Source organism: Rhamphochromis longiceps, linkage group LG9 (assembly GCF_057381845.1).
Source record: "Rhamphochromis longiceps isolate RC_006_pf linkage group LG9, R_longiceps_female_GT1.1, whole genome shotgun sequence".
In the NCBI taxonomy this organism is placed as follows: domain Eukaryota; kingdom Metazoa; phylum Chordata; class Actinopteri; order Cichliformes; family Cichlidae; genus Rhamphochromis; species Rhamphochromis longiceps.
In genome coordinates this window covers 30,696,258-30,723,187 of record NC_140565.1, presented here as the reverse complement: position 1 = coordinate 30,723,187, position 26,930 = coordinate 30,696,258, and the positions used below count along the sequence as shown (strand labels likewise).

The 26,930-nt window shown below is 38.5% G+C and overlaps 3 protein-coding genes and 1 long non-coding RNA gene across 5 annotated transcripts in view; all 4 read right to left on the bottom strand.

The window, feature by feature from the left end:
• The window catches only part of LOC146662535 (uncharacterized), a 31,887-nt gene extending 23,359 nt beyond the window's left edge, over positions 1–8,528 (bottom strand). Inside the window, exon 1 of the mRNA XM_085419250.1 lies at positions 8,510–8,528. The gene's annotated coding sequence lies outside the window, so the exon portion shown is untranslated. The remainder of the gene's footprint in view (positions 1–8,509) is intronic.
• LOC146662534 (uncharacterized) lies at positions 79–15,497 on the bottom strand. 2 transcript variants are annotated; one of them, XM_085419274.1, is made up of 4 exons: positions 15,343–15,497; positions 14,765–14,900; positions 14,326–14,398; positions 79–138 (listed from the first exon to the last, which is right to left on the bottom strand). In XM_085419274.1, exons 1-4 carry the CDS (start codon positions 15,416–15,418, stop codon positions 103–105), a joined length of 321 nt encoding a protein of 106 aa, XP_085275400.1. In that variant the 5' UTR covers positions 15,419–15,497; the 3' UTR covers positions 79–102. The 2 variants fall into 2 exon arrangements, with proteins under 2 accessions (XP_085275400.1, XP_085275401.1); XM_085419275.1 differs by lacking the exon at positions 79–138 and adding an exon at positions 14,076–14,159.
• On the bottom strand, positions 204–1,422 carry LOC146662536 (uncharacterized). Its single transcript, XR_014913426.1, has 4 exons — positions 1,271–1,422; positions 717–852; positions 295–367; positions 204–215 (listed from the first exon to the last, which is right to left on the bottom strand). It is a non-coding gene; the product is annotated as an uncharacterized LOC146662536 (long non-coding RNA).
• Positions 15,498–16,649: 1,152 nt separating the features above from the next.
• On the bottom strand, positions 16,650–21,163 carry LOC146662533 (uncharacterized). The gene is made up of 4 exons (XM_085417842.1): positions 21,066–21,163; positions 19,387–19,501; positions 18,126–18,204; positions 16,650–16,750 (listed from the first exon to the last, which is right to left on the bottom strand). Exons 1-4 carry the CDS (start codon positions 21,148–21,150, stop codon positions 16,682–16,684), a joined length of 348 nt encoding a protein of 115 aa, XP_085273968.1. The 5' UTR covers positions 21,151–21,163; the 3' UTR covers positions 16,650–16,681.
• Between the last annotated feature and the right edge of the window lie 5,767 nt (positions 21,164–26,930).

Here is a 26,930-nt window from a genome sequence, read left to right as displayed (position 1 = left end):
ATTTCTTAACACATATTTCTGTAAAAGTGTGAACTAATAAATCAGCAGAAATGGTTCCCGTTGATGCTTTACTTCAACTTTGATTCATCGTTTCCATCATCTTCATTTAGAAATTCCTGGAGGACACAGCAGAGTTCCCTGTGGTGGTGAAAGAGAGAAGGTGAAGCACCATTAGACAGATATACACAGTGTCGTTTTATTACCTATATTATAATCTTCACATATTTGCCAGAAAGTCACTGCTGGTTTTTCTAAACTTTGTGTCCACATTTTTATAAATAATTTGTTTCTCACCTCATTTATTTTAATTTTAAGCCACTCGGTGTTTGGTCTGAGGAACAATGCTCTTCCTCTGCTTGTTTTGACCCTGGAATAAAAAAGAAGTTTATAATGAGAGGGAAATAAATCAAAGGATTCGACATTTTCACTTTATTGTTAACTGAACATGTGCAGGGTCCATTTTGCATTATGCTGTGAGAGAACAGCTCAGGTTTCCTCCAAGCTCATAAGCACAAACTCACAGATTCCCCAACGTCACCACATTAGAAACAATCACAGAGCAAACAGTAGTGCTGTATGTTAGAGAGGGGAACATTTATCTGCTACATCAAGGTTTCAGTGCAAATCTCATTTTCATTGTTGTGTTTGTGGATTTTTAATCAAGAATTAATTTCTACATTTTATTTGGTTTAAATTTATTTAGAAGTTCTACTTACTCATAGCCATGAAGGCAGCCATGTCTGTCGTCTTCAACGCAGCTGATGATGTTTTTTGCCCATTTAGGTGTAGACATGTTTATTACACCACTGTTAGAATATGTTTTATAGCAGGCATTTCCCACGTGTTGAGCCCCTGCAGCACATCATCACACACATTGTCATTATTTTTCAAACCCTTTAAGATATCATGGAGACTGAAACAATCTCAACTCTCAGATGTTGTATAAATAATTTACTGATCAAGTTATTATGTGTAATACCAAAAATCACAAAACTGACAAAAAACTACAACTGGCTTTAATCAATCATATAGATTTTATTAAATGTAATTGACTGTATTTTGTCCAGAAACAGCTGCTCTGTTACCGTTTGTAAGAAAGTTACATCAAGACCAGATAGATTTGTAACCGTGTTAAGAAACAGATTTTTAGCTGCTGTTACTGAGCTTTCTGCTTTGTATCTCATTGTACAACTGTATAGTGACAATAAAGGCATTCTATTCATTCTATTCTATTCTATTCTATTTCGCAACAGAGAAATAAAACCTGTACCTGATACAGAGATGAGCATCACCACACTCAGGGAGATCAGAAGAATCAGGCGGCTGGTGGAGAGACTCGAACACATGTTGAGACGCTGAAAGGCACCAAATCTGAGTCTGGATCTGAGCTGTGAACAGGTTTGTTACCAGCTGATGAACTTGTCAAAGTGTGACAGCAGCTCATCTTATATACTGTAGCTTGTCACTGAATTAGGGGCTGTTTGGTGATGTATTTACACAAAAATAAACACTGATGGAAACACGACAACCACAGACTGCTGTGGCGTGCAGCTTCCTTTCTCATGTTGAGGTTTGTTGTACAGCTTAATGTGTCTGTAATGGGTTTAAACCTGATAACATGTACTACAAACTGGAAATATATGAACAGTCATCCCACAAGTATTGACATTTTATAGTAGTAATATTAACATTACTAACAGCAGTAGCAGTAGGAGCAGCAGTACGCTGCTGTCAAACAAGTGTTGTTCTGCTGTCAGACAACATATATTATTTATCCAATAGCAATAAATAAAATCAAGATGTAGGTTTTGTATTTCTGAGCTCATGAACAACTGTTTGTTTTTTAATCTTTCCCTTTTAGAGATCGTAGAACCTCAGACGACAGCCATTACAAACAAATGATTTATTAAATATGATGTTGGACATGAAACACAAGTATCTATGAAGCGCCTTGAGGCGACTTTTGTTGTGATTTGGCGCTATATAAATAAAATTGAATTGAATTGAAGTGTATGAGTTTAACCTTAAACATAAGCTGCTGTAATATCAATCCATTTAACACTGAAGGGAAACATTTTACTAATTATTATTTTTATTTTTCACAGTTTTCTAATAACACAGTTTTGTGTATTATGGGAAGCGATATTTCCAGAGCTGAGGGCAGCAGTGTTCAAATGGATTGTTGCACATCTCTAATAAAAACATGGAGAATTAAATGCATCTGTTTGAATGAATGTTTTTGTTTCACTCTTTTGTTGACTTGTTGGAAACTTGCATTACTTTGTTTAATAGTGACAGGAAAGGTAAAGTTAGTTATTTTATTACATACAGAGAAGTATTTGAATATGTTTTATTGATAAATGTTCCCTCGGTGTGTGGAAAGGATTTCCATTGGCTGAGCACGGGGACTCTCTGTGACGTGATCTTCCACCAGTTTCGTTCCTGTTGACCTGTGGGTGTCGATTTTATTAGTGGTTTGCACCGCCCACATCTAAATTCTCAGAATAAAACAGTGACATTACTGGGTGACCAGCTTCTGTGGCCACATTTAAGAGAACTTTCCCTGTGACTTTGTCTTTAATAGCGTTTAATGAGTGGGCTTCACAGAAACTGTTTCTACACTTAGTAATTGTCAACAGGTACAGACCTTAAATAACACACTTAAGATTACCATTTAGTAATCTTCACTGCCACACTGATCATGTACAAAGTGCGTGCTGTTTTATTTCCAAACTTTATTAATAAAGTGTTTGAACTCATGGCAAGGCAAGTTCATTTATATAGCACAAAAGTGGTTTACACGTGAGAAGTGGAACGAAAATCATACGACTCCAAAAGTGTTTTACAAATAAATAACTGAAAAGTGGGGTGTGCGTAATTATTCAGCCCCCTGAGTCAATACTTTGTAGAACCACCTTTTGCTACAATTAAAGCTGCCAGTCTTTTAGGGTATGTTTCTACCAGCTTTGCACATCTAGAGACTGAAATTCTTGCCCATTCTTCTTTGCAGATTCTCGATTGGATTCAGATCTGGACTTTGACTGGGCCATTCTAACACATGGATATGTTTTGTTTTAAACCATTCCATTGTTGCCCTGGCTTTATGTTTAAGGTCATTGTCCTGCTGGAAGGTGAACCTCCGCCCCAGTCTCAAGTCTTTTGCAGACTCCAAGAGGTTTTCTTCCAAGATTGTCCTGTATTTGGCTCCATCCATCTTCCCATCAACTCTGACCAGCTTCCCTGTCCCTGCTGAAGAGAAGCACCCCCAGAGCGTGATGCTGCCACCACTATATTTGACAGTGGGGATGGTGTGTTCAGAGTGATGTGCAGTGTTAGTTTTCCGCCACACATAGCGTTTTGCATTTTGGCAAAAGTTCCATTTTGGTCTCATCTGACCAGAGCACCTTCTTCCACATGTTTGCTGTGTCCCCCACATGGCTTGTGGCAAACTGCAAACAGGACTTCTTCTGGTTTTCTGTTAACAATGGCTTTCTTCTTGACACTCTTCCATAAAGGCCAACTTTGTGCAGTGCACGACTAATAGTTGTCCTATGGACAGATTCCCCCACCTGAGCTGTAGATCTCTGCAGCTCGTCCAGGGTCACCATGGGCCTCTTGGCTGCTCTTCTGATCAGCGCTCTCCTTGTTTGGCCTGTGAGTTTAGGTGGACGGCCTTGTCTTGGTAGGTTTACAGTTGTGCCATACTCTTTCCATTTCTGAATGATTGCTTGAACAGTGCTCGGTGGGATGTTCAAGGCTTGGTAAATCTTTTTGTAGTCTAAGCCCGCTTTAAATATCTCAATAACTTTATCCCTGACCTGTCTGGTGTGTTCTTTGGACTTCATGGTGTTGTTGTTCCCAATATTCTCTTAGACAACCTCTGAAGCCGTCACAGAGCAGCCTTATTTGTAATGACATTAGATTACACACAGGTGCACTCTATTTAGTCATTAGCACTCATCAGGCAATGTCTATGGGCAACTGACTGCACTCAGACCAAAGGGGCCGAATAATTACGCACACCGCACTTTGCAGTTATTATGTAGTTATTATTATGTTATTGCAGTAAAAAATGTTTGAAATCATGTATGATTTTTGTTTCACTTCTCACATGTATGTCACGGCTGGGTCAGCAGTCGTGTGGTGGAATGACTCCTGCTTTGATGCTGCCAAGTTGCAGATGGCAGTGGAGATGTGAGTGGAGATTTATTTACAGTGAAAATAACAAAGGTGAGGGCAGAACTGAACTTAAACCTAAACTGGGAAAACTAACAAACAAACCTGAAAAACATGAGGACAGCGGGAGATATACAGAGATGGCAGATGAAGAATGCTGGGCAGAGAGACGCGGAGAAATACAGTTTAATGTTGAGTAACACAGAAGATTCACAGAGAACCACAGGTAGGGATAATAAACACGACAACCAAACCCAAAGAACTAATACAAATTCAGAATAAACTAGAAAATAATAATAGTAAAGCACTGGATCACCCAGGACCATGACAGTGTACACCACCTTGTATTGGTCTTTCACGTGGAATTCCAATAAAATTGATTCATGTTTGTGGCTGTAATGTGACAAAATTTGGGAAAGTTCAAGGGGGCCGAAATACTTTTGCAAGCCACTGTATGTTTGTGTGTCATCTGCATAGCTATGATAGTTTATTTTGTTGTGCTTTATAATCTGTGCCAGTGGGAGCATGTAAATGTTAAACAGAAGGGGTCCCAAGATGGAACCTTGGGGAACTCTACATGTGATACTTGTCTGCTCAGATGTGAAGTTACCTATTGATACAAAGTATTTCCTGTTTTCTAAATAGGTTTTGAACCAGTTTAGTACAGTTCCTGAAAGACCTGCCCAGTTCTTCACTCGTTTGAGTAATATGTTGTGGTCGACTGTATCAAATGCTGCACTGAGATCCAGTAAAACTAAAACTGACATTTTTCCACTGTCTGTATTCAGACATATGTCATTAAACACTTTGGTCAGAGCAGTTTCAGTGCTGTAGTTCTGTCTAAAACCTGACTGGAAGGCGTCATAGCAGTTAGAATTAAAAGTAATCCGATTATTAAGTGATGACGTGACGAATCCTACTTCCGGGCCTAAATTAGTCTGCATTTAATATGGCTTTTGTGTTGTTAACATGTTTAATGCTTTGTATTTTCTTCTATTTAATCTCAAAAAGCTCCTAAAAAAGTCAGTGATCACCGTTGACCTCCCTCGGCTTTTAATACCACTAATCATTTATTTAAGCTCAGTTTTTAAAACCTTACGATGTAACTACAGCCCAGCCCATGCAGCAGTATATGAATGACTAACCTCGTATTGTGGATGGATTATCTCAGTTGTTCTCCTGGCTGAAGTTTGGTCCTTTTACAGCATCCTGCCATGCGATTACATTTGTTCCTGACCACCGAGAACACTCACGGTAACTTTTATCAAGTGGAAAAAAAGTTAGCTTGTTTATATTATGCTAACATAGCTGTGTCGCTAGCGGTCACGTAACACATCATTATATACCAGCTAGCCCAACTTCAGTAACCCTACAAACGTCACTGCTGTTTAGTTTTCTGTCTTCATTTATGTTGGAAGTGATAACAGAGCTGTACATTTTAATTTGTTTCCAAAACCCCGCAGTCAGGATATGCTATATTGTATTTAGGTGGAAGCTAGCGAGCTAACTTCCTGCTAACTTCTAACTCCGTTAAATGTCATAAATTCCATTTTCATGGATGCCTGGATGTTAAACTCAGTTGTTACACGTGGTAGAGCAGAACGCTGATCATTTTATTAAAGATGAAAGACTTAAGACAGTTTTTGAACTCTCAGTAATGCCACAGCGATCATTTGATATATGGACCTGCAGCGGAGTTTAGGCCCAGACACGGCTAGTGACGTCAGACTGAACGATCGGATTGAGCTTTTGAGAAACTGCTTTTTCAATGATCTTACTTAAAAATGGGAGATTTGAGATCGGCCTGTAGTTGTTCATTTGTGTCTTGTCAAGATTTTCCTTTTTCAGTACAGGTTTAATTAGTTTTTAGTGGTTCTGGAAACACACCTGATATTAAAGAAAAGTTGACGATCTGTAACAGGTCTGACTCCAAAGTCTTTGAGACCTTTTTGAAAGAACTTGTTGGCAGGACTGTCACGGACCGCCGGGGCAGACCGTGTGGAGTGAGTGGAGGACCCAAGAGCAAACAGAGGTGAGGACACAAAACCGGACTTAACAGAAGGCGAGCCTTTATTTAGGGCCGAAAACTTAAGGAACAAGGCAGCAAAGCAACTGAGGGAAAACCTGAACATAGACTGGGAAAACTATGGCTAAACAAAGTACAAACTAGGACTAGTTAAGGCTGGGGAACTATGACAAGGGGTAGGGGAGATAACACAGACGACGCGACACAGACTGTAAGAAACACAGAGACTAAATACACATGAGGGATGATCAGGGGAAGTGGCCACACATGGGAACGCAGCTGACACACATGAACTTAACGACAGGACAGGAGGAGTGAGCTGAATACACAGACAGTGAATGCAGGCCTTCAAAGTAAAACAGGAAACATGAGACATGAACCGGGGAGACGTAGTACAGGGGGAGGTGACATAACTGACAGCATGAACTTGACAGTACAAGACACACAGACATAAACACACGAAGGGCAAGGGAGACGTAATGCAAGGGTGACATAATTACAAAAAGGGCTGGACTACCTTAAAGAACCTAAGCAAACAATAAACATCAAAATAGGTTAAGCATAACACACTGGGTCACACGACCCAGGACCATGACAAGGACATCTAAACAGCAAGAGGAGGAGTTCAGTTGACCTAAGATGTCCTCCAGGTCTTTGCTGTTAATAGGGTGAAACTGTTTCATCATGTTTAATGTGTCTGTAATGGGTTTAAACCTGATAACATGTACTATAAACTGGAAATATATGAACAGTCATCCCACAAGTATTGACATTTTATAGTAGTAATATTAACATTACTAACAGCAGTAGCAGTAGGAGCAGCAGTACGCTGCTGTCAAACAAGTGTTGTTCTGCTGTCAGACAACATATATTATTTATCCAATTCATAAATAATATTATTCATCCTTCAAACACGCACACACATATTTTGTTTTCAAACTCCATTGGGGTTTATTTCACACCTCATACAGAGTTCGTCACGCAATGTCAAAGGTATGTGCCTTTTTTCACGTCACGCTGTGCGCCACGTTATAGACCCTGTGCACGAGAAAATGCTAACTTCCTGTTTTAAGACCAGATGTAAGGTTGTACGGTTCTGGTTGCTTTATTTTGCAGTCAACTGCTACTGCGAAGGTGGACTCAAAAATCATGACCAAAACTCGAAAACGGAAAGATTACTTTAGGTTACAAAGAGCAGAGGGTGGGAACACTCACCACTGCTGTGTCATAAAAAATCAAATGATCAATTTTGATGTTCGAAGTGTGTAGATCGATTGTTTGTTTACATCACTCAACATAAGCAGAACTGCATTACTGCATGCAGAAGACACATCGTCCACATTCAGAAGCACATCTCTGTATAGTGACTGTTCTTATGATTTAACAGGCCAATGTCCAGCATTCAAACTACAGGTGAACAATAGTCAAAGCCAGATGTTTCCCCATTATGTCTATATAAGTACACACCTACACAGCATGTCAACAAACCGTGAAAAAAAGCCACAGGACATAAAAAAATACATGAATGATTGTGGGCAAGGGTCTCTATATGTTAGTATTTACGAAGGGTATGTTGGAACTTATCTTCACAATTACAGTGGTCCCTCGCTATAACGCGGTTCACCGTTTGAAGCCTCGCCTTGCATGATTTTTTTTTTTTTTAAAGCGCATTGTGTTCTGTGTCCCGATCGGCTGTAGATCATTGTCATCTCCCCCGTGCCATGCCGTGCTCCCCTCAACAGCACAGAATCGCTACATCGATCACTAGCAGTGTCCAAGCGTTTCATTTTTTTTTCCTTTTCATACCGTGCCCCCCCTGCAATGGCTCTGCGCCCCCCCCCCCCCTCCCCCACAGGGGGCAGGCCCCACACTTTGGGAAGCTCTGGTTTAAATGGATTGTTGAGTAGTCCGTCGCATCTCTAATAAACAGATGGGGAATGAATGTTTTTGTTTCACTCTTTTGTTGACTTGTTGGAAACTTGCACACAACTTAGTTTATTAATGACAAATCTTTAGTTTAATCCTCTCTGAAATGTAGAGAAAAGAAAAGAGAGAGCAGGAAAGGTAAAGTTAGTTATTTTATTACATACAGAGAAGTATTTTAACATGTTTTATTACAAATGTTCCCTCGGTGTGTGGAAAGGCTTTCCATTGGCTGAGCACGGGGACTCTCTGTGACGTGATCTTCCACCAGTTTCGTTCCTGTTAATCTGTGGGTGTTGATTTTATTAGTGGTTTGTACCTCCCACATCTGAATTCATGGTGGTTTCCTTTCAAAGACAACTCAGAATAAAACAGTGACATTACTGGGTGATCAGCTTCTGTGGCCACATTTAAGAGGACTTTCCCTGTGACTTTGTCTTTAATAGCGTTTAATGAGTGGGCTTCACAGAAACTGCTTCTACACTTAGCAATTGTCAACAGGTACAGACCTTAAATTAGAGGCTTAAGATTACCATTTAGTGATCTTTAACACAAGGTACGTGATGATCTATTTCCAAACTTTATTAATAAAGTGTTTGAGCTCAGGGGAAAAAATATGTTTAAAAAAGCAGGTGGAAGAGCACAGACCACGGCCCGCGGGCCATTTGCGGCCCACATCACCTCTACTTGTGACCCGCATATTGATGTGAAGAAATGTTTTTTAAAAATATTATTTGAAAAATGATTTCATATGAAGGCAATAGGAGCAGAGTGTTACAGGCATGGCCCTTTACGACTGTAGCCGCATGGGCGGTGTAGTCCGTGCTGCAGGGAGAACGTGTGGGACCGCCCCTCCCACTGTTCGTGTGCGAGCGCGATGGTGGGAGAAAAAGCAAAGTCGAAAAGTACGAGGTGCTAGCGACCACAAACGGGAGCTGGAAGCATGTATATATTATGATAATGGCCACTGCAGCCAAAAAGAGTGCCTGATGAGCCCAGTTCTAAGTAAGCTGTTAAGACTCGACTCTACACCATGTTCGTGTTAAAACAAGCAAAACATTACATTTTTGGAAATATTAGTGGGTGTTTTCTTTTCTTTTCTTGTTTTTTTTTGTACTACTTGAACACTAAAGTGGCCCTCCAATGAGATGACGGTGCTAGAAGTGGCCTGCCATAGACAGTAAGACAGAGGTAGCCATGACAGTGATGTCATCTACTGGTTTCCTTCTGGGTTGTTCCTTATTTTCCTAGTTAATTTCATCTTATAGCAAATTGATTACACACTCAAAGAATTTGTGTTTATATACAATTGTTTGAACCTTTGACCCCACACTTGGTTAGATGGCTCCACAAGTCATTCTAGACTAGTATAAATATACAGTGAGTTCCTGTCGTTCAAAAGTCAATCCAACAAAGACTGTCAAACAAACTCCTTTTATGTTGCTGTATTAGGGACTTCTTTGTGGAAAATATTACACTTGTGTGTGCCACCAACTGTTCAGGGTCAGCTGGCATGTTAAGTTCATCTTGGTCACAGACATGTAGAGTTCATGTAGCTGTTGCGTCACATTTGATGATTCCTTTTCTGCCTGGCACCTGTGGACCGTGTTCATTTCACTTATAGTTGTTTGGCTGTGTGATGTACCGAGCAGCGAAGGAAACTTAGACACAGGTTAAAGTCCAAAAAAAGGATAAAATGGAATTTTTATGTGACCCCAAAACATAATTGGTCAAATCAGGCAAAAAGAATCAAAATCTTGGGCCCATAAAAGAGGTCAAAATAACAGAACTCTGCTCAAAGTTAAAAGAAAAAACAAAACATACTGATAACTAAAAACTGACCTAACTGAAACTCGCTCTGCCCCTTTCCCACCTATTGGCTCCTTAATCAAGGGACTGAAGCAGCTGCAACAAAAGTAACTCAGAAAACAAAGATTAATCATACATAACAGTGTAAACTAAACGTGCACACGCATTTTAGAATGCAGTGTTATGTGGATATGTGAATTAATTCTAAACCAAAACCAGTTATTCAGTGTCCTGTAAATTAATTCTGTAAATATTGCTCCCCCTGGAGGTTCCCTGGATTCATCACATCTTAGAATAGAATAGAATAGAATACATCTTCAATTCAGTTCAATTGAATTCAGTTTTATTCATAGTTTTTATATATTTTTATTATATTTTAAAGAAAATTATTTAATGTAAAAGTAATTTTGAGTATATGGACTTGTTCTTATGTTGCACTTTTCTACTCTTTTGTAGACCTTTACACAACTTTTTCATTCACCTAATCGCTTTTTCTAAGATGTTGTTAAATGCTTCCATTCCTACCTTTACACACACATTCATACTCTGATGGATTCATCCAAGAGCAACATTGGGTTGGTGTACAGACTGGGATTGAACCACCAACCTTCTGTTTAGTAGGTGACCCACATTATTGCCTGAGCTACAGCCACCCTGAAGTCATTGTGTGTTGAAAGCAGAGGTGGGACCAAGTCATTGTTTTGCAAGTCTCAAGTAAGTCTCAAGTCTTTATCCTCAAGTCTCAAGTCAAGTCTCAAGTAATGTCAGGCAAGTCAGAGTCGAGTCTCAAGTCACTGGTGTAAAAGTCCGAGTAAAGTCACAAGTCTGAAACTTTGAATTTCAAGTCCTTTCGAGTCTTTAAAAAAAAAAAACGAAAAAATAATGTTGCAGTTATGCTAAATGTAAATATTAGACCATGTAATTTTTTAATCTGTGTTTTTCTCAACACATGACAAAATAGTGAACTTAGAAAATATACACAAATTGTGAAATTGCACCTCTTTAAAATGCAGCTCAATTAAACCTAGCTCCAAGAATAATTTTCACCGACAGTTCTGAGATAAGCTGCATGTTATTCTTGGATGCGGTTGTAGGACCAGCTTTAAAATCGCATGACAAAAATATCATACATATTAAAAAAAACTGCATCACCAACGTAGCCTGGAAAACATTTGCTAGTTAGATGAAGTCAGCTATCTCATCGTAGCATATTTATATGCATATTTATAATTATACGGTTCTTGGAGTGAGTGCACACACTCATGAAGTTTAGTAACTTCCGGTCACTGCAACAAGCCCAGGTACAGTTTACCGCCGGATGGGTGCAGGACCTTGAAATGCACCGTGTAGAACGAAAGACCATCGTACGTATCATAAGTTTACCAGTCTCACAAATCGTCGTCATAAATACACATTCGTTAACCGTTTATTAATAGGACCTTTGAGCTCAACGGTAATTAATTAGTAGTGGAAATAATTTCTGGTACCCATCACAGAAATGTAGCAGTGACAATAATACTGTAATCTGTAATCGTACTGGGCAATTAGTGATACAAAAAACCTGTTTTATCCTGTGAATAAAAGTATATGTTTTTGTCAATGTACCATAATAACAGAAGCGAAACGCAATATTGCGTCAGGACAATTCACTATTTATGCACAATAAATAAAGGAGCATAGCGCGACAATTTCTGTTCAGTGCCAGACTTGCTTGTAACCTATATCACCAATTATGTTATGAAAATGACGTATTAACTACTAAAAAACACTGACCTTCGTGTAAATGCTTGGAGCAGACTAACCTGTGAGCTGGAGTGTTCTGGGACGTTATATTTGGTCTTTGAATGGCTGCAATCCAGGCCATCCGTCGCCTCTTTGTTACTTCGGAAACATGGCTCGAACAATTTCTCTTCAACGACGTAATCCGATAACAACCGATCTCTTTACCCGTCGGCTTCCCGTGGCTGTCATGCGACCGGCTATTGCAGTTAATAATACAACAGCTTCTTGACATTTTTGTGTTTCTTTTTATCGCTGTGTGACTGATTTCAATTGAAAGCCTGCGTGCGCTAGTACCGCTTGCCACGAGTTCCCAGAATCCTTTACGGTTCTACCCGTGAATGACGTCACATTTTCAATCTCTATATAATATGCATGTTAAATTTTATATTTGGGGTAAAATATCAAGTCTTTTCAAGTAAACCGGTTCAAGTCCAATTCAAGTCCCAAGTCATTGGTGTAAAAGTCCAAGTCAAGTCACAAGTCTTAGAACATTTTTTCAAGTCAAGTCTAAAGTCATAAAATTAATGACTCGAGTCTGACTCGAGTCCAAGTCATGTGACTCGAGTCCACACCTCTGGTTGAAAGTATGATCGTTATTTACTCATTAACTTCATTGTGTTTGTTAAACTATGTTAACACCTCAGCTACATCAGAGCAAACAGTGGAAAGCACTGGAATGTTTCAAGTTTTGTAATGAATCTTATCAAACATGAGAAATATCATTTAGAAAACAACTAAAAGATAAATATGACTACAAAACTGTTTTTAAAGCTCTATCAATAATTTGCATGAAAACTATCTACAGTTCATAACAAATATTTCTGTAAAATATTTGAACTAATAAATAAGCAGAACTGTTTCCAGTAGCTGTGTTGCTTAGAGAGAAGATGACATGAAAAGAAAAATAAGAAGCACCATTGGACAGATATACAAAGTGTCTTTTTATAACCTTTAATTTCATTTATAATCTTCACACTTTAGCTAAAATGTTACTGTTTTCAGTGAGCACCCACTGCTTTACACTCTCTCCCTTTAATCCCCTGGGTCCTAAAGTATTTTCAGCAAAATATGTTTAGTTTTCTTGTCCAGGTTATCTACGTATCCCTGTCTCTGATTGGTCATGTGCTGCCAACATCAACATGACCTCTTACCTCTTGCATTCATAGCTGGATAGATAAACAGTGGGTTTATGTATCCAACACAGGGTCGGTGATTGTAGTCACCACCTTCACAAATGGCCACATGTTGTTGGATACAGACAAAAATATCAATGAATGAAGCAGTGGAAATAAACTTTCTCTAAAGGGTTTCTGGGCTCAGCCTCAGAAGGTGCTCAGAGTAGAGCTCCAGTATTTTGGGCTTCTAACGAGTACACCCTCTGAGTGAGCTGCTCTACCACTTTGAAGAGATTGAGAATTTTATTTCCCAGATTTATTTGTAAAAATAGGAGAAAACAAAGACAAGACATAAAGATAGAACCCTACACAACACAACAGTAATATGGAATTAAAGATGAACAAAGGAAGTGTAACTACAAGAATCCACAATCACTATAGCAATAAAAGACAAGTCACCGTTCTCCTTTCTCTGATTCGTGCCTGTTCCCACTCCAAGTTGAAAGATGTCGCAACCTCTAATATGTATTTAGTGGACAGAGTGAGGAGGCTGCAGGAGGAGCTGTAATCAAGAAGGTACTGGTGTGTCTTTTCCTAATGTGTTTTTATGTTTTAAAAAAAGGCGAGGATGTCTGAGTGTGTTGACTTCCTGTTTCATCTGCTCTTATATCTCTTTCTCACCTTTTCCACTGGCATCTGTAGTGAGAGGTGCTAAAGCGTGAGGAGTGGGAATATCATGTGCAGCGTAAGGAATGATAACGGTGCGTGTTTCTTGAGGAGAGGGAGGCATGCGTGTCTGTGCTCAGTCTGCTGCTTCTGCAACCCAGCATTAATGAAATAAAACTAATGAAATTTAACATAAACAGGGAATGTGCATTCTCCTCCACTAGAGTCATGGGGGTATCTGATGTGTTCATTTTAATTTTATATACATCTACATTTTATTCGCATCTCACATGCAGCACCTCACAGCTGTGATATCTCATTAGTTACTTTTTTTTTTACAGTAATTAGTAAATGATCACACAGACCATTAAAGAATGCAGTTTCAAAGGCTTTTATTGATTTTGTCTTTGTTCACAGCTTGAAGATAGAATAAGAAAAAATCGAACATTCATATTTAATGACATTTTTACTAAATATGAAAACAAAAGTGGTTTTTAATTTCTATCTATAATTTACAAACAATAATCAACATTTCTTAACAAATATTTCTGTAAAAGTGTGAACTCATAAATCTGCAGAACTGTTTCCATTTGCTGCTTTACTTTGCTTCATCGTTTCCATCATCATCATTTAGAAGTTGCTGGAGGACACAGCACAGTTCCCTGTGGTGGTGAAAGAGAGAAGGTGACATGAAAAGAAAAACAAGAAGCACCATTAGACAGATACACACAGTGTCTTTTTATAACCTATATTACACTTTTGATAGAAAGTCACTGCTGGTTTTTCTAAACTTTGTGTCCTCATTTTTATAAATAATTTGTTTCTCACCTCATTTATTTTCCTTTTAAGCCACTCGGTGTTTGGTCTGAGGAAAAATGTTCTATTTCCACGTGTTTTGACCCTGGACGAAAAAACAGAAGGATAAAGAAAGAAGTTTAGAGCGAAGAAGACAAATCAAAGGATTAGACATTTTCACTTTATTGTTAACTGAACATGTGCAGGGTCCATTTTGCATTATGCTGTGAGAGAACAGCTCAGGTTTCCTCCAAGCTCATAAGCACAAACTCACAGATTCCCCAACGTCACCACATTAGAAACAATCACAGAGCAAACAGTAGTGCTGTATGTTAGAGAGGGGAACATTTATCTGCTACATCAAGGTTTCAGTGCAAATCTCATTTTCATTGTTGTGTTTGTGGATTTTTAATCAAGAATTAATTTCTACATTTTATTTGGTTTAAGTGAATTTAGAAGAAGTTCTACTTACTCATAGCCATGAAGGCAGCCTGGTCTGTTGTCTTCAACGCAGCTGTTGATGTTTTTTGCCCATTTAGGTGTAAACGTGGTTCTTGCATTTTGGTTAGAATGATCTTTATAGCAGTCATTTTCCACGTGGTCAGCCCCTGCAGCACATCATCACACACATTGTCATTATTCTTCAGGGCCTTTCAGATATCATGGAGAATGAAATAAACTGAGCTTTCAGATGTTGTATAAATAATTTACTGATCCAGTTATTATGTGTAATATGAAAAATCACATTACTGAAAAAAATACACCTGTCTTTTATCAGTGGTACATATCTAGAAGTCGTGTTTTAAATTGGTCCAGAGTGGCTCCCTGTAGCCAAAAGAAACCCCAAACCCTCTTTTAGTCAGTTATAATTTGTCCAGAAACACCTGCTCTGCTACAGTCTGTGCTAGCTTTAGTCTCTTTAGACACTATTAGTTATCAGGTAGTAAGTTGCATTAAGACCAGATAGATTTATAACCATGTTGAGAAACAGACTTTTAGATGGTGTTACTGAACTTTGACAACAGAGCAAACTCCAGAAATAAAAACTACCTGATACAGAGATGAGCATCACCACACTCAGGGAGATCAGAAGAATCAGGCGGCTGGTGGAGAGACTCGAACACATGTTGAGACGCTGAAAGGCACCAAATCTGAGTCTGGATCTGAGCTGTGAACAGGTTTGTTACCAGCTGATGAACTTGTCAAAGTGTGACAGCGGCTCATCTTATATACTGTAGCTTGTGACTGAATTAGGGGCTGTTTGGTGATGTATTTACACAAAAATAAACTCCCACAGAGTTGTGTGGTGGGTAGCTTCCTTCCTACTGTGTTGAGGTTTGTCATATAGTTTATTCCAGGTTAATAAGTTTCTGTTATGATTTTATACCTGATAATATCTATTATAAATGGACTATATGTCGTCCATTTATGGACTATATGTCATCACACAAAAGGGGCATTTTAGAGTAGTAGTTCCTAAGTAAGCTGCTGTGAAGCAATTGCATATGTGTTGTTTAATAACATATTTATAATTGCAATATCGGTACCATCTGTGAGGAGACGCTGGCTGCTGCTAATATACCAAGAAAGCTGCACAGATGCTGGGAAATCAAACTTCCCTTCTGAGAAGAAAATGGCCTACTTCATATACAAGACTAAAACAGAGGAAACAATGTAACTGACACTGATGAGCCAAGTCAGATGTTTTTTCTTCTTTCATTGACTTTTGCTCTCTATGATTTGCTTGTTTGGTAGTATTAATCTTAATAAAACAAAAGTTGTCAGGGTGTGCTGTAAGGTCAAAAACATGCTACCTTCAATGAACTTCGGCATCTGGATGAAATGAGAGCTCACTAAAGAGTACAGGGCATCATTCATCATCAAGCAAATTATCCTGTGTGGACATTAGGAGTTTACTCCACACATGTGTATAAACACTCACAGGCTCCAAAACTGTATAACTGGAGATGGCAATAACATTGCCTGGGTTGATGAATCTCGACTAGTAACAACATGTTTATGTATAATCGACGAGTCATGCACATCCCAGTTAGATACATGGACAATAAATTTGCACCTGTTTAAATTAATGCGTCTGCTTGTCATATATTTGTTCTAAATGCTACTGTTTTACACATCAAACTGAATCAACCCAGAAGTTCTGTCAGCACAGCCATCACACACAAACAAGAGAGATGCCAAACAGACACATTTTCCTTTTAACATGCAAAAAGACACTTTTATTGTTGAAATGTACAACAACTTAATAAAATAATGCCACCACAATGATCATTTTTCCAGTTACTTTAAAAAAATATCTTGTATTTTAAATAGATATGTATGTAAAAGAAATAAATAGTATTTCAGGATAAAACGTTGCTGTTTTACTTCATGCTGTTGTTGGCTTGTTGGGAACTTCATTTAATAATGACAGATCTTGAGGGCAGTTTAATTCTCCCTGCAAATGTAGGAAAAGGAAAGATACAGTTAGACGAGTTTATTACATACAGAGAAGTATTTTAATACGTTTTATTAATAAATGTTCCCTCGGTCCATGAAACCAGCTTTCCACGGATCAAGCAGGGGGGACTCACCACCTCACCACCTTCCACCAGCTTCATACCTGATAACATGTGGGTGCTGCGCTTATTAACAAGTGGTTTGAACCTCCTACATTTCACTTTATGGGGCTTTCCTTTCAACAGGCATCTCTAATTAAAGTGATGACATTATTGGTTGACCAGCTTTTGAGGCCGAATCTGAAAGTACTTTCCTAAAAGTACTTTCCCCTGTGATTTTCATCTTTGACAACTTTTAATGAGAGGTCTTCACAAACACCTCCTCTACACCTTTAACCTGAGTGGTTGACAACAGATGTAGACTAGAGGTTAAAGATTACATTTAGTAATCTTTCACATCGCACTGATCATGTAAAAAGGAGATGATCTACTTCCAAATTTTATTGATATATTGTTTAAATACAGGAGAATTAAATTATTAAATGGTAGCTGTGACAGTGATGTCTCCCATTGGTTTTAGATCCATCGCTACGATGGTGATTGTGGTGTTTTGGAATGGGACATGATGAGTAAAGCTGTTAACCAAAGAGCATATTTTGAATATCCATCTTTCTAATTCTCAGCGTTATCACAATTTACAAATTGAGCTTGTTGTTCTATCCAATATGACCTGAAACGAGCAGCTTTTATACAACAAGAAGTCTTTTTGCAATCAGATGGGTCGCCCCCTGCTGGCCATTAGAAAGAGTGCAGGTTTAAGATATTCAAAACAACTAAAGGACATCATAAAAACAGTCGATGAGCTAAATGGGAACTCTAGATTGAAAGGACACGAGCTTGTTACAAGCAGCTGAACTTTGGTGAAAGAACTGATGAGTGCCCACTCTCCAGCAGTACACTGATGACACTATCTCAGATAAAAAGGCAAACCACAAACCGTATAGTGGTAAAATGTAAATCTGCAGTGTGACTAGCATCTGAAACTATGCGATAACTAGATAACATGTGCAAATGCGGCAGAAAAAAAGAAATATTCAGCTATTTCAGGGCTGTACTAATTTACATTACTAATAGAGCTAATAAATAATGTACATAAATTACATGTGTAGATGAGTAGATTAAGACAAAGTTCCATTTTTCCTTAATCCTCTATCCTTGGTCTGAATTGACTTTCTTTGGTTCAGATTTCAACGCAAATAATTATCTGAAATTAAATAAAATCACAAGCCATTTAATGTGGTATGACAAGGTGAACCACTAATTTACACTTTTTTGGTAGTTCAGACACAGATCTACAGTCTGGCTTCATGTTACCTTCTGTATTTTGTCCTTGAGCCACTTAGAATTTGGGTTGACACACCACGGTTTATCTTTATGGCGCTGGTTTGCAATCCTAGGAGCAGAAACATCAGTTAAAGTCAGTTACAAACTTTATGATATTAATGTCAAATCTGGTCCTCCAGGTAATAGCTATATTACCTCTTTACAATTTTGGCCTGCTTAGCTGTAGGCAGGAAAGGCAGCTAACAATCTAGCTAACAGACAGCTTCAGGTGAGGTGACAGACTGTGCAGCCTTCATCTTTACTGAATGTGAAGAGCGGCTTGCATGTCTACCTTGCCCGCAACAGTTTCATTTTTACTGTTTTCTTCTTTTGAGGTTTAATTCCACTTACCAGCAAAGACACAGTCATGCATGTGAATCAGAAGCTTCAGAAAGTTACAGAACTGGAAAGAGCATGTTTGTTCAACCGAAGTTTTAAAACTTTAGGCTGCTTTAATTTGCAATAGACTCAATACTTGAAATGTGCAATTCACTTGTATTTTTATTTTTATTCCTATTTATTCTATTTATCCCCTTCGTATAATTTATTTATATTGTCTCTGTATTTATATATATGTGTGTGTGTGTGTGTGTGTGTGTGTGTGTGTGTGTGTGTGTGTGTGTGTGTGTGTGTGTGTGTGTGTGTGTGTGTGTGTGTGTGTGTGTATTATATATATATATATATATAATATTCTGTAACTCTGTAACTTCTGTCGGTGCTGTGCTTTTTTGGAAATCGAATTTCCCAGAGGAACCCACCCGAGGGATTAATAAAGTTCTATCTAATCTAATCTAATCTAATTTCCTCACATTGCTAAGCTGTACAGGTAAACTGCCTTGGTGGATGTTATAAAAGTTTTGTGGAGTTGCTGAGGGCGAATATGTGAACCAAATTGCACAGAAGAAGGCTATAATGAGCATTTATTTTCAATTACATGAAAATACACTGGAAAACTATGGTAGACCTTGATGTCATTGTCATTTCTCAGTGTAGCCATCAGTGAAACTGAATGTAACACCTCTGCCCCAGCAATATTGTATCTTTATTTCCCCCTGTTCTTATCTAGATTTAAGATCAACAGTGGGAATCACACTAACAGTTCTTCCCACCACATTAAACTTTAGAAAAGAAGTTCATACATTATTTATATTTACGGTGAAGCCCACGGTGGCAAATGTTGGGCGAGAAAAATATTAACATGTATGGAAACATTGTGAGTGGCGTGAGCGTGTTTAAATTATGATGATCTTACAAGAAAGCATGGTGGTTGCAGCCCTCGCGTGGTTTCTGCTCATAGCACCATTTGATCCGTGCTATCTTCCTGGTGCTGACGTTACGGCAGCAGGACAGACCTACAACCGAATCCGCTGCACAGACGAAAAAAGAGAGAAAAAGAGAAAAATAAGGAGATTAGTCAATATTACAAGAATTCTTCTTTGGTCAGCTGTGGCCAGAATGAGGTGCTAAAAAGTAGAAGCACTTATGTAAAGCCATTTCACTGTGGTTGATGGTTAGATGGCTTCCTGTTGTACTGATCGAACCAGCTAGACAAGAAATGTATGAAATGACGGCTAATCTACGAACACTTTCATTTGACACTCATTCAGTAGTTAATTTTCCTAAAATCATGAGATATTGTTTCAGTTTGGGTCACTAGTTTTACTTTAAAATCAGTCACCATTGCTGTGTCTCAAATTTCTAACTCTTTTTAATAGCGCTCATGCTAACAAGTGCAGAATTCTGACTGTCTTCGAGTCACTTAGGCACTTCTAAATTGGCCTTATTTTTAGGCCTAGACGCAGCTGCTTGGCAAAGCTGCACATAACATGTTTTGTTGTATTGTTTGATGTCTGCGCATGTTAAATCTTCAAGGTTTAATGTTGTGGATAGTTAGAGGCGCAACAGGTAACAAATGCTCACAAAATAGAGCAACTAGCAAAATAATTACAGTTAACTGTGTTTGATTCGAGAAAAATGACTGTGCCATACAAGTAAATACGTCGAATACTGAAGAAGACTACATATAAATGTGGCAACACAAGTATCTACATTGCGACATACTGTTATCCCTGTTTGTTCTGCTTTCAGTCTTTGTTTGATTTCCAGCCTTCTGTTATTGCCTACCCCACCCTGAGCAGTAGCACGTGTTTCCTATTATCCACACTGCTCTTTGTTCCCTGCCAGATTTGTCATCCTACCCACAGATTATTACATCCAAATTTAAGCATTCATTCACTACTTACTTGTTGCTGTAGAGGGAAGTCTTTACTCTCATTATTTTATCCCACAGTTACATACTGACAAATATTTTTGCTGAAATAAAAAAGCTGTGAGATGCTTTTTTGTGTTAAACAAACCAGCTGAGTGTGTTTTTCAAATCACATAAAAAGGCTTTGTGGTGGTTTATGTTGTGATGCTCTGTTTTCATTCCTCTCATGCAGCTGTGTTTTTTCAGCCCATTGCATGTTGGTTTGGAGTGCTTGGGTACTTACCATTGATTGTACACTGCTTTTTTAAGAGGTGTTGTGGGATACATTGATTTCAGTATGAATTTAAAAAGCACTACAAAATGCCGAACTTACTTTCGAGTGAGTCATGAGGGATTTCAGTCAGAGCCTGCTCGGTTTTACAACCGTTTTCTTATTTTTAAAACCACTAATGTTCTCCGTTTGATTTTACCTGTTTGGGGATTTTTACTTTGGTTTCATTCCTACTCTCAGTATTTATTTACGTCCAGTTTACTGACTATTTACTGATCTCCTGTTAATAACCTCAAATGTAGGAGATTTAACCCTTCTCGCTTTTGATCACAAGCACAACTTTTGACTGTTTCTCTGCATATTTCCTTTTTTTGTTTTGCATTGCACAGTGAGACCTGCAGAGGTTTAACATGGCACATAAGACTGCATTCAATCATGAGTTCAGGCTTACCTTGAGATGCTGAGAAGAACATCACAACAGACAGGCTGAGGAGAAAAATCCAGCGGCTGACAGAGAGGGCCGTCCACATCTTCATGCTGACAGAGTCCCAGCTGTAAACTGCTTCCTGTTCTTTCTGTTACTTTGTGCAGGATTTGCAAAAGTCTGAGGATAAATGAGCCAGAGGAAGGTGATCTTTTATACTGTAGCTGCACACAAAAAGAGGAACAATATGGGAACTATATATGTCACGCAACATTTTTTGAATGGAAATACTCATGCACCCAAAATGACGAGACAGAGGACAAAGACTCATGCACTCAGAAAAGACTGGATCATATCCATATATGTGCAGATCCGTTTCAGTATCTCAGACAAGAGCTCATCGTTTTTGAGAACTCTGGTGTCCACCTTGTACTATTCCTCCCATGCAAAGTGACTTAATTTTCAAGATTTTGCCTTCAGAGCTGTCTTAATTCTTCATGTCACATATTCAACATGGTGCCTGAAACATTCCTCAAAGAATTTGGTCCATTTTTATTTCTCATAACATTTGCATGTCATGTTGTGTGAGTATCAGAACGTTTCTGCAGATTTGTCAGCTGCACATGCATTATGTGAATCAGCACAGCAATCCCAAAGGTGCTCGCTTGGATTGAAATCTGGTGATTGTGGAGTACAGTGAACTCATTATCATGTTCAAGAAACCAGTTTGAAGTGATTTGAGCTTTGAGATATGGTCTGTTATCCTGCTGGAAGTAGCCATCAGAAGATGTCCAATGTAATGGTAAAGGGCTGGTTCTTATGTAGCACATTTCTACTCCACCATTGAACTACCAACCTACAGCCTGGTCTACCACCTGAGCTACAGCCAACACAATGTGGTCATAAAGAGCTGGTCAGCAACAGTACTCCTATTCAGTATTCAGGTAGGCTGTGGTGTTTAAATTATGCTCCACTGTGATAAGCCCCCATGCTATTACTTCACTGCCTGACCTGCTGCTAGAAGGCAGGATGGATCCATGCTTTCATGCTGTTTTTGCAAAATTGTGACCCTGTCATCTCATCAAACCAACAAATATTTTTACAGTCTTTTATTGTCCAACTTTGATGCAACATAGATGCTCATTTTCCTGTTCTTTGCAGACAGGAGCAACTGCTGTAGCTCATCTGCTTCAAAGTCAGGTTTGTATGCATTAAGAGATGTTCTTCGGCAGAACTTAAGCATTAGCCTAATGAGTGGGTTTTTGAGTTAATGTTGCCCATCAGCTTGAAGCAGTTCACCAAGAGAACTGTTTCTGACTGGATATTTTCTCTATTTTAGACAGTTCTCTGTAAACACTAGAGATGATTGTGTAGGAAACTCCCAACATATCAGAACTTTCTGAAGTAGTCAGACCAGCCTTTCCCCTTTCCGTTATTTTGATGTTCAGTTTAAATGTTAGCAGAAAATTCTGACCATGTCTACATACCTAAATGTAGTCTTTGTCATATAATGAGCTGATTAAAAATTAACAAGAAGCTTAACACATGTACCTAATGAAGTGGCCGTTGAAGAGAGATGGCTTAATGGCTCTCTCGAGTGATGAGAGTTTTGGTTGAAAAAGCACTAAAAATACAAGCTAGACTTGAAAATCAACTTGTAAGAACTTTAGAGAAATAAGAACACACTGTAACTGTTCTTACTGTTGTTTCTGTATCATAATACCTTTTCTGAACTTCTTGAATCCTGCCTAAAACAAATAAACAGATGAATCGGTGAGTTTAAACAGAAACTGCTGTATTTGTTTATAGAAAATGTTCATTTCATTGGGTTTATCCCAAAATACACAAGGCAGATTAATCCATTTGTATCACTAAGTCTCCAATTTCCTGTCCTTTTATGGTGATATCTGTGACCAGGAGAACATGTTTCCCAACTTTCTGCTGGAACAGAAAATACTGCTGAGAACTAAGAGAAACCCTTTGGGTTTTATCCCCAAATAAAAGCACATAATCGGGATTAAACTTTTAATAAAATCCTCCAGGAAAGTATAGATGCAGATGAATATATGTCTCTCTGAGAGTATCTGTTCTTTCCATTTAGTTTGTAGTTTTTATACAGTTTGCACAACTTCATTAAACATTCCAGTTTAGAGCCAAATGTTTTTGGCTGAAAAAGTCAAAAGATATACAGACAATTGCCATTATATGCGTAATGTAAGTACATAAACTTGGCGCAAATTGGACATGCTTTCTTTTTCTTGTTTGCATCTGCAAACACGAGTCATTTCATCTGTAAACAAAAAAGCTCAAAAGAGTTTTGAATGGACTAAAGTCAAAAGTTCCAGAAGTAACTGGCATCTATATATATATGCACACACATATATATGTATTTAGAGATGGAGAAAGACATTTTATAAAAGTTTGGCCTCATTTGAACTTGACAAAGAGATCCAGACATCCAGAGTAGCGTGATTTTTAGAATCCCCATGACCTTTGACCTTCTTATATGCTTATAGGAGAAACATAATTTTAAATAGCTCTATATAGTATAATTATCACTTTAACATTCAGATGAATCTAATGACCTTGAAGGAAAGGTCAGAGGTCAGATTGGATATGATCTTTATATGGTACTTTCTATAAGTACCGCCACACTTGTAAGAATCGTAGTTTCTAAGTTATAAGGCATTTTGTCAATTTTCGGCCAATAAAACAGTGAGCTGTCCTTGAAGGCCCAGACAGATTAGAACGGCTTGTTAACATGACCCCACTCTAAACACCTACAAAGAATTCCTTTACAACTTTTCACACGATTGTGTTTACAGACAGAACGTCACGCACACATGCAAATACTACCAAAAATCATCTTGGGGCAGCGGTAATTAGCCCATAGAGCTATTTTATGGAAAGCACTGTAATAAAAGGTCAAATCTTATGATAACACCTCAAATTAGAAGTAACGGAAAGACAACCCAATCACACAAACAGCGGGAAGATGCAAAAACCAGGAAACTGATCTGTGTCAAATTTGTGAGACGACTGTCACAAGAGGAATGCTAGACTGCTATGAAATTTATAGACAATTTGGTGAGTTAATTCACAGATTAAGTAGGTGAAACACAGTAGAGTAGAGCAGGTAATAATGAAGGGAGGAGATGAAACCTGCACAGCAGACATAGGTGACATAGGTAAGTAGCTGAAAAATCACAGGCAGACTGATGAAAAATGTGCAATGAGAAGAGAAGATAAGTTCAACAACCTGTCACCCTCTGACCTAGTTCTCTCTCACAGCTGGCCTTCTCCTAAATTGACCTGTTATTAAAATGCATACAGCAAGCTATAGCACTAAATAAGCTCTGGAAAATATAACTATTTCTCAACAAAGTCCACCAATATAAAGCAAAATCGCTCAACCTTTAATAACAGCTTCATTCATTATGGCCTTTTGATGCTTTGCTGTCTGTAATCGGAGCTCTGTTACCTCTTTTGCTTTCAACTGACAGCCACCACATTATAGTTCTTTCTTTCAGTGTCAGTTTTTATTGGTCGTTTTGAACTCATTCATAAAACTGACATTACAACTGAGGGCTCTTCCTCTGAAGACTGCTGTTCGGTCTCTTGGCCGTAACCACAGCCGAGTCTGTGGTTACAGCCCAGTCACCAGTGACGATCCTCCACTTGAAGCTGAAGGAACTGAAACTGAGTAGATGCAAGTGGTCACTGTAAGGCATGTGCTGATATTATGAACTGTACAAGTAGACAGAATGTGGACTCATAAAAGCTGCTGCACAGGTTTGTGATGTTAAAACAGAAAGACTTAAATAATACAACAATACAACACAAATTATCTTAATGAATGCTCGATTAATTATTTCAGCATAGACAAACTATTCTTGGTGCCACATGTGAGAAACAGCAGGGGAATCACCCAAACTCATGGGCATGATCAGAGACGTGCTAAGAATAGCCCTCAGAGACTGACTAACCAGCTATTTGTAGCACCCACGGTTGCCATAATAAACGAAAAAAGGAAACAGTCATGGTTCCATGAGACACTGTTTAACCTTAAAAGAGGAATTACTCTTGCACATGGAATGCACGTGTATATCAGAAACATTCAAACTATACTTGTGTCAGTTATAGCTTTAATTTTCACGCTTTTTCCACATCTCATGGTCTTTATCAGCAGGCTTTTGTATATATTTGCACTTCTGAACACTAATAGCAAAATGTATTTATATAACAATTAAAAGAAACAGCAGTACAAAGTGCTTCCCAGAAACGGAGAACAAAAGAACAAACTAGAACAGTTTACATACGGGTAAAGATAGGACACGCAAGACACAGGTGTAAGGTCAAAATAAGACAAAGAACAAAACCACGCTTTGACTCCACTGTGATTAATAACTTAACTACATTTTAAAACAGTACATTAAAAGAATAAGATGGACTTTGGTTGAGAATGTCTGTCAATGGAAAATTGTATTTAGTAGTCAGTATAATCTTTTAGTGATATAAGTTTGCATACGGTAGAATACTGCTTGTAGTTATTTGTATTAGGAAATATTCAACCATGTATACTTAGAGGCATATAATCAATTGTGTGTGATCTCTAACAGGCTGCAGGCTTGGTGTGCACTCCAGGAATGCACCCCCACGTCCTGGGAGCATGAGAGTTCGTACCTTGTTTTATTGTTTTAACATAGCTATGTCTGTTTTAGTCTAAGTGCCTTTTTGTCTAGATGAACTGCTGGACTTCTTCACTGTGTTATCTAGGGTGAACCATCTAGGGTGAGGGGGAGATTACCCTCTTCCTGACCAAGGATGTACCTTTTGTGCTTTCATGACCCTTTGATCAGCAGGACACACACACACACACACACACACACACACAGAAGTATAAATAAAGACCGGGGCAGTTTCTTAGTGCGAGTCTCTCAGTAGGGGGCTGCCCTTGCTAGCAAGAATTCTGTGTCTTTCTCTTCTCTGAGTCCTTACTGAAGAAGTGTTTTAGAATATTTTCCCTAACAATGTCAAAAATAAAAAATAGATTTTCAAAAAACCCTTATGACATAAACAAGTCTTTAGCAGTGACTAAAAAAGAAGACACCGATGAGGTCATTCCACAACCGAGGAGCACTAACAGCAAACGCTCAGTCGCCTTTTGTCTTTTAGAATGAGCTGGGAACATTTAACAGGTTTCTGCCTGAGAAACTGCAGGAACAGCAGTTCGAGTATGTATTGTGTAGCCAGGCAAAGTCATTGAACAGCTGTTAAAACTTCACCTTTTATTGAACTTTATATTGCTCAATAAAACCCACACAAGTTGAACAAATTCAAAAAGTGTAGTAAATAACATGCTCTGAGTGCTCAGACTGAGCAGAAAAGCACTATGCAATACACTGCTTTTACCTTTTACCCCGTGTATGTACAAACTAAAAGGTTTCTATAAGATGAGACTTTGACTGAAAAAGCTTCAGGTATTGTGGCTTTGAAATCTTTTATGTGCAACTACGACGTGTTGTTCTACTGCACAGAGTAAACTTCACTAACTATGTCAAAATCAAGACTTACAAATTAAAAAACAACAAAAAACAGACACATCTGGGTCTACCCTGGCTCTAGCTGTGTTCTGAGGCCCTACTGAGGCCTAGATGTCATGGATTCTGAGCAGCCATATTCACAGTCAACACTGTCAAGTGTAGTCAAAGGCAATATACATCTATGAGCAGAATGTCTTATGCTGGCTGACCTTATAAAGGAAAATAAAGGCGTTTGATGGCTGGTTGGCAGCTTTGTGTTTAGATCTATTCATAAAAGTGTGTCAGAGCATGTCAGTAAACTATATGCTAAGTTTGGCCTTCTTAGTGAAACGGAAATTCACACTTTTTG

Coding starts and splice junctions, on each gene's coding strand:
- LOC146662534 (XM_085419274.1), bottom strand. CDS start 15,418: ATGTGTTCGAGTCTCTCCACCAGCCGCCTGATTCTTCTGATCTCCCTG. Junction 14,901..15,342: donor GATGCTCATCTCTGTATCAG/GTAGTTTTTATT, acceptor GATGTGCTGCAG/GGGCTGACCACGTGGAAAAT. Junction 139..14,325: donor TTAAAAGGAAAATAAATGAG/GTGAGAAACAAA, acceptor TCACCACCACAG/GGAACTCTGCTGTGTCCTCC.
- LOC146662533 (XM_085417842.1), bottom strand. CDS start 21,150: ATGAAGATGTGGACGGCCCTCTCTGTCAGCCGCTGGATTTTTCTCCTC. Junction 19,502..21,065: donor GTTCTTCTCAGCATCTCAAG/GTAAGCCTGAAC, acceptor TCGTCTGTGCAG/CGGATTCGGTTGTAGGTCTG. Junction 18,205..19,386: donor TGCAACCACCATGCTTTCTT/GTAAGATCATCA, acceptor TTCTGCTCCTAG/GATTGCAAACCAGCGCCATA.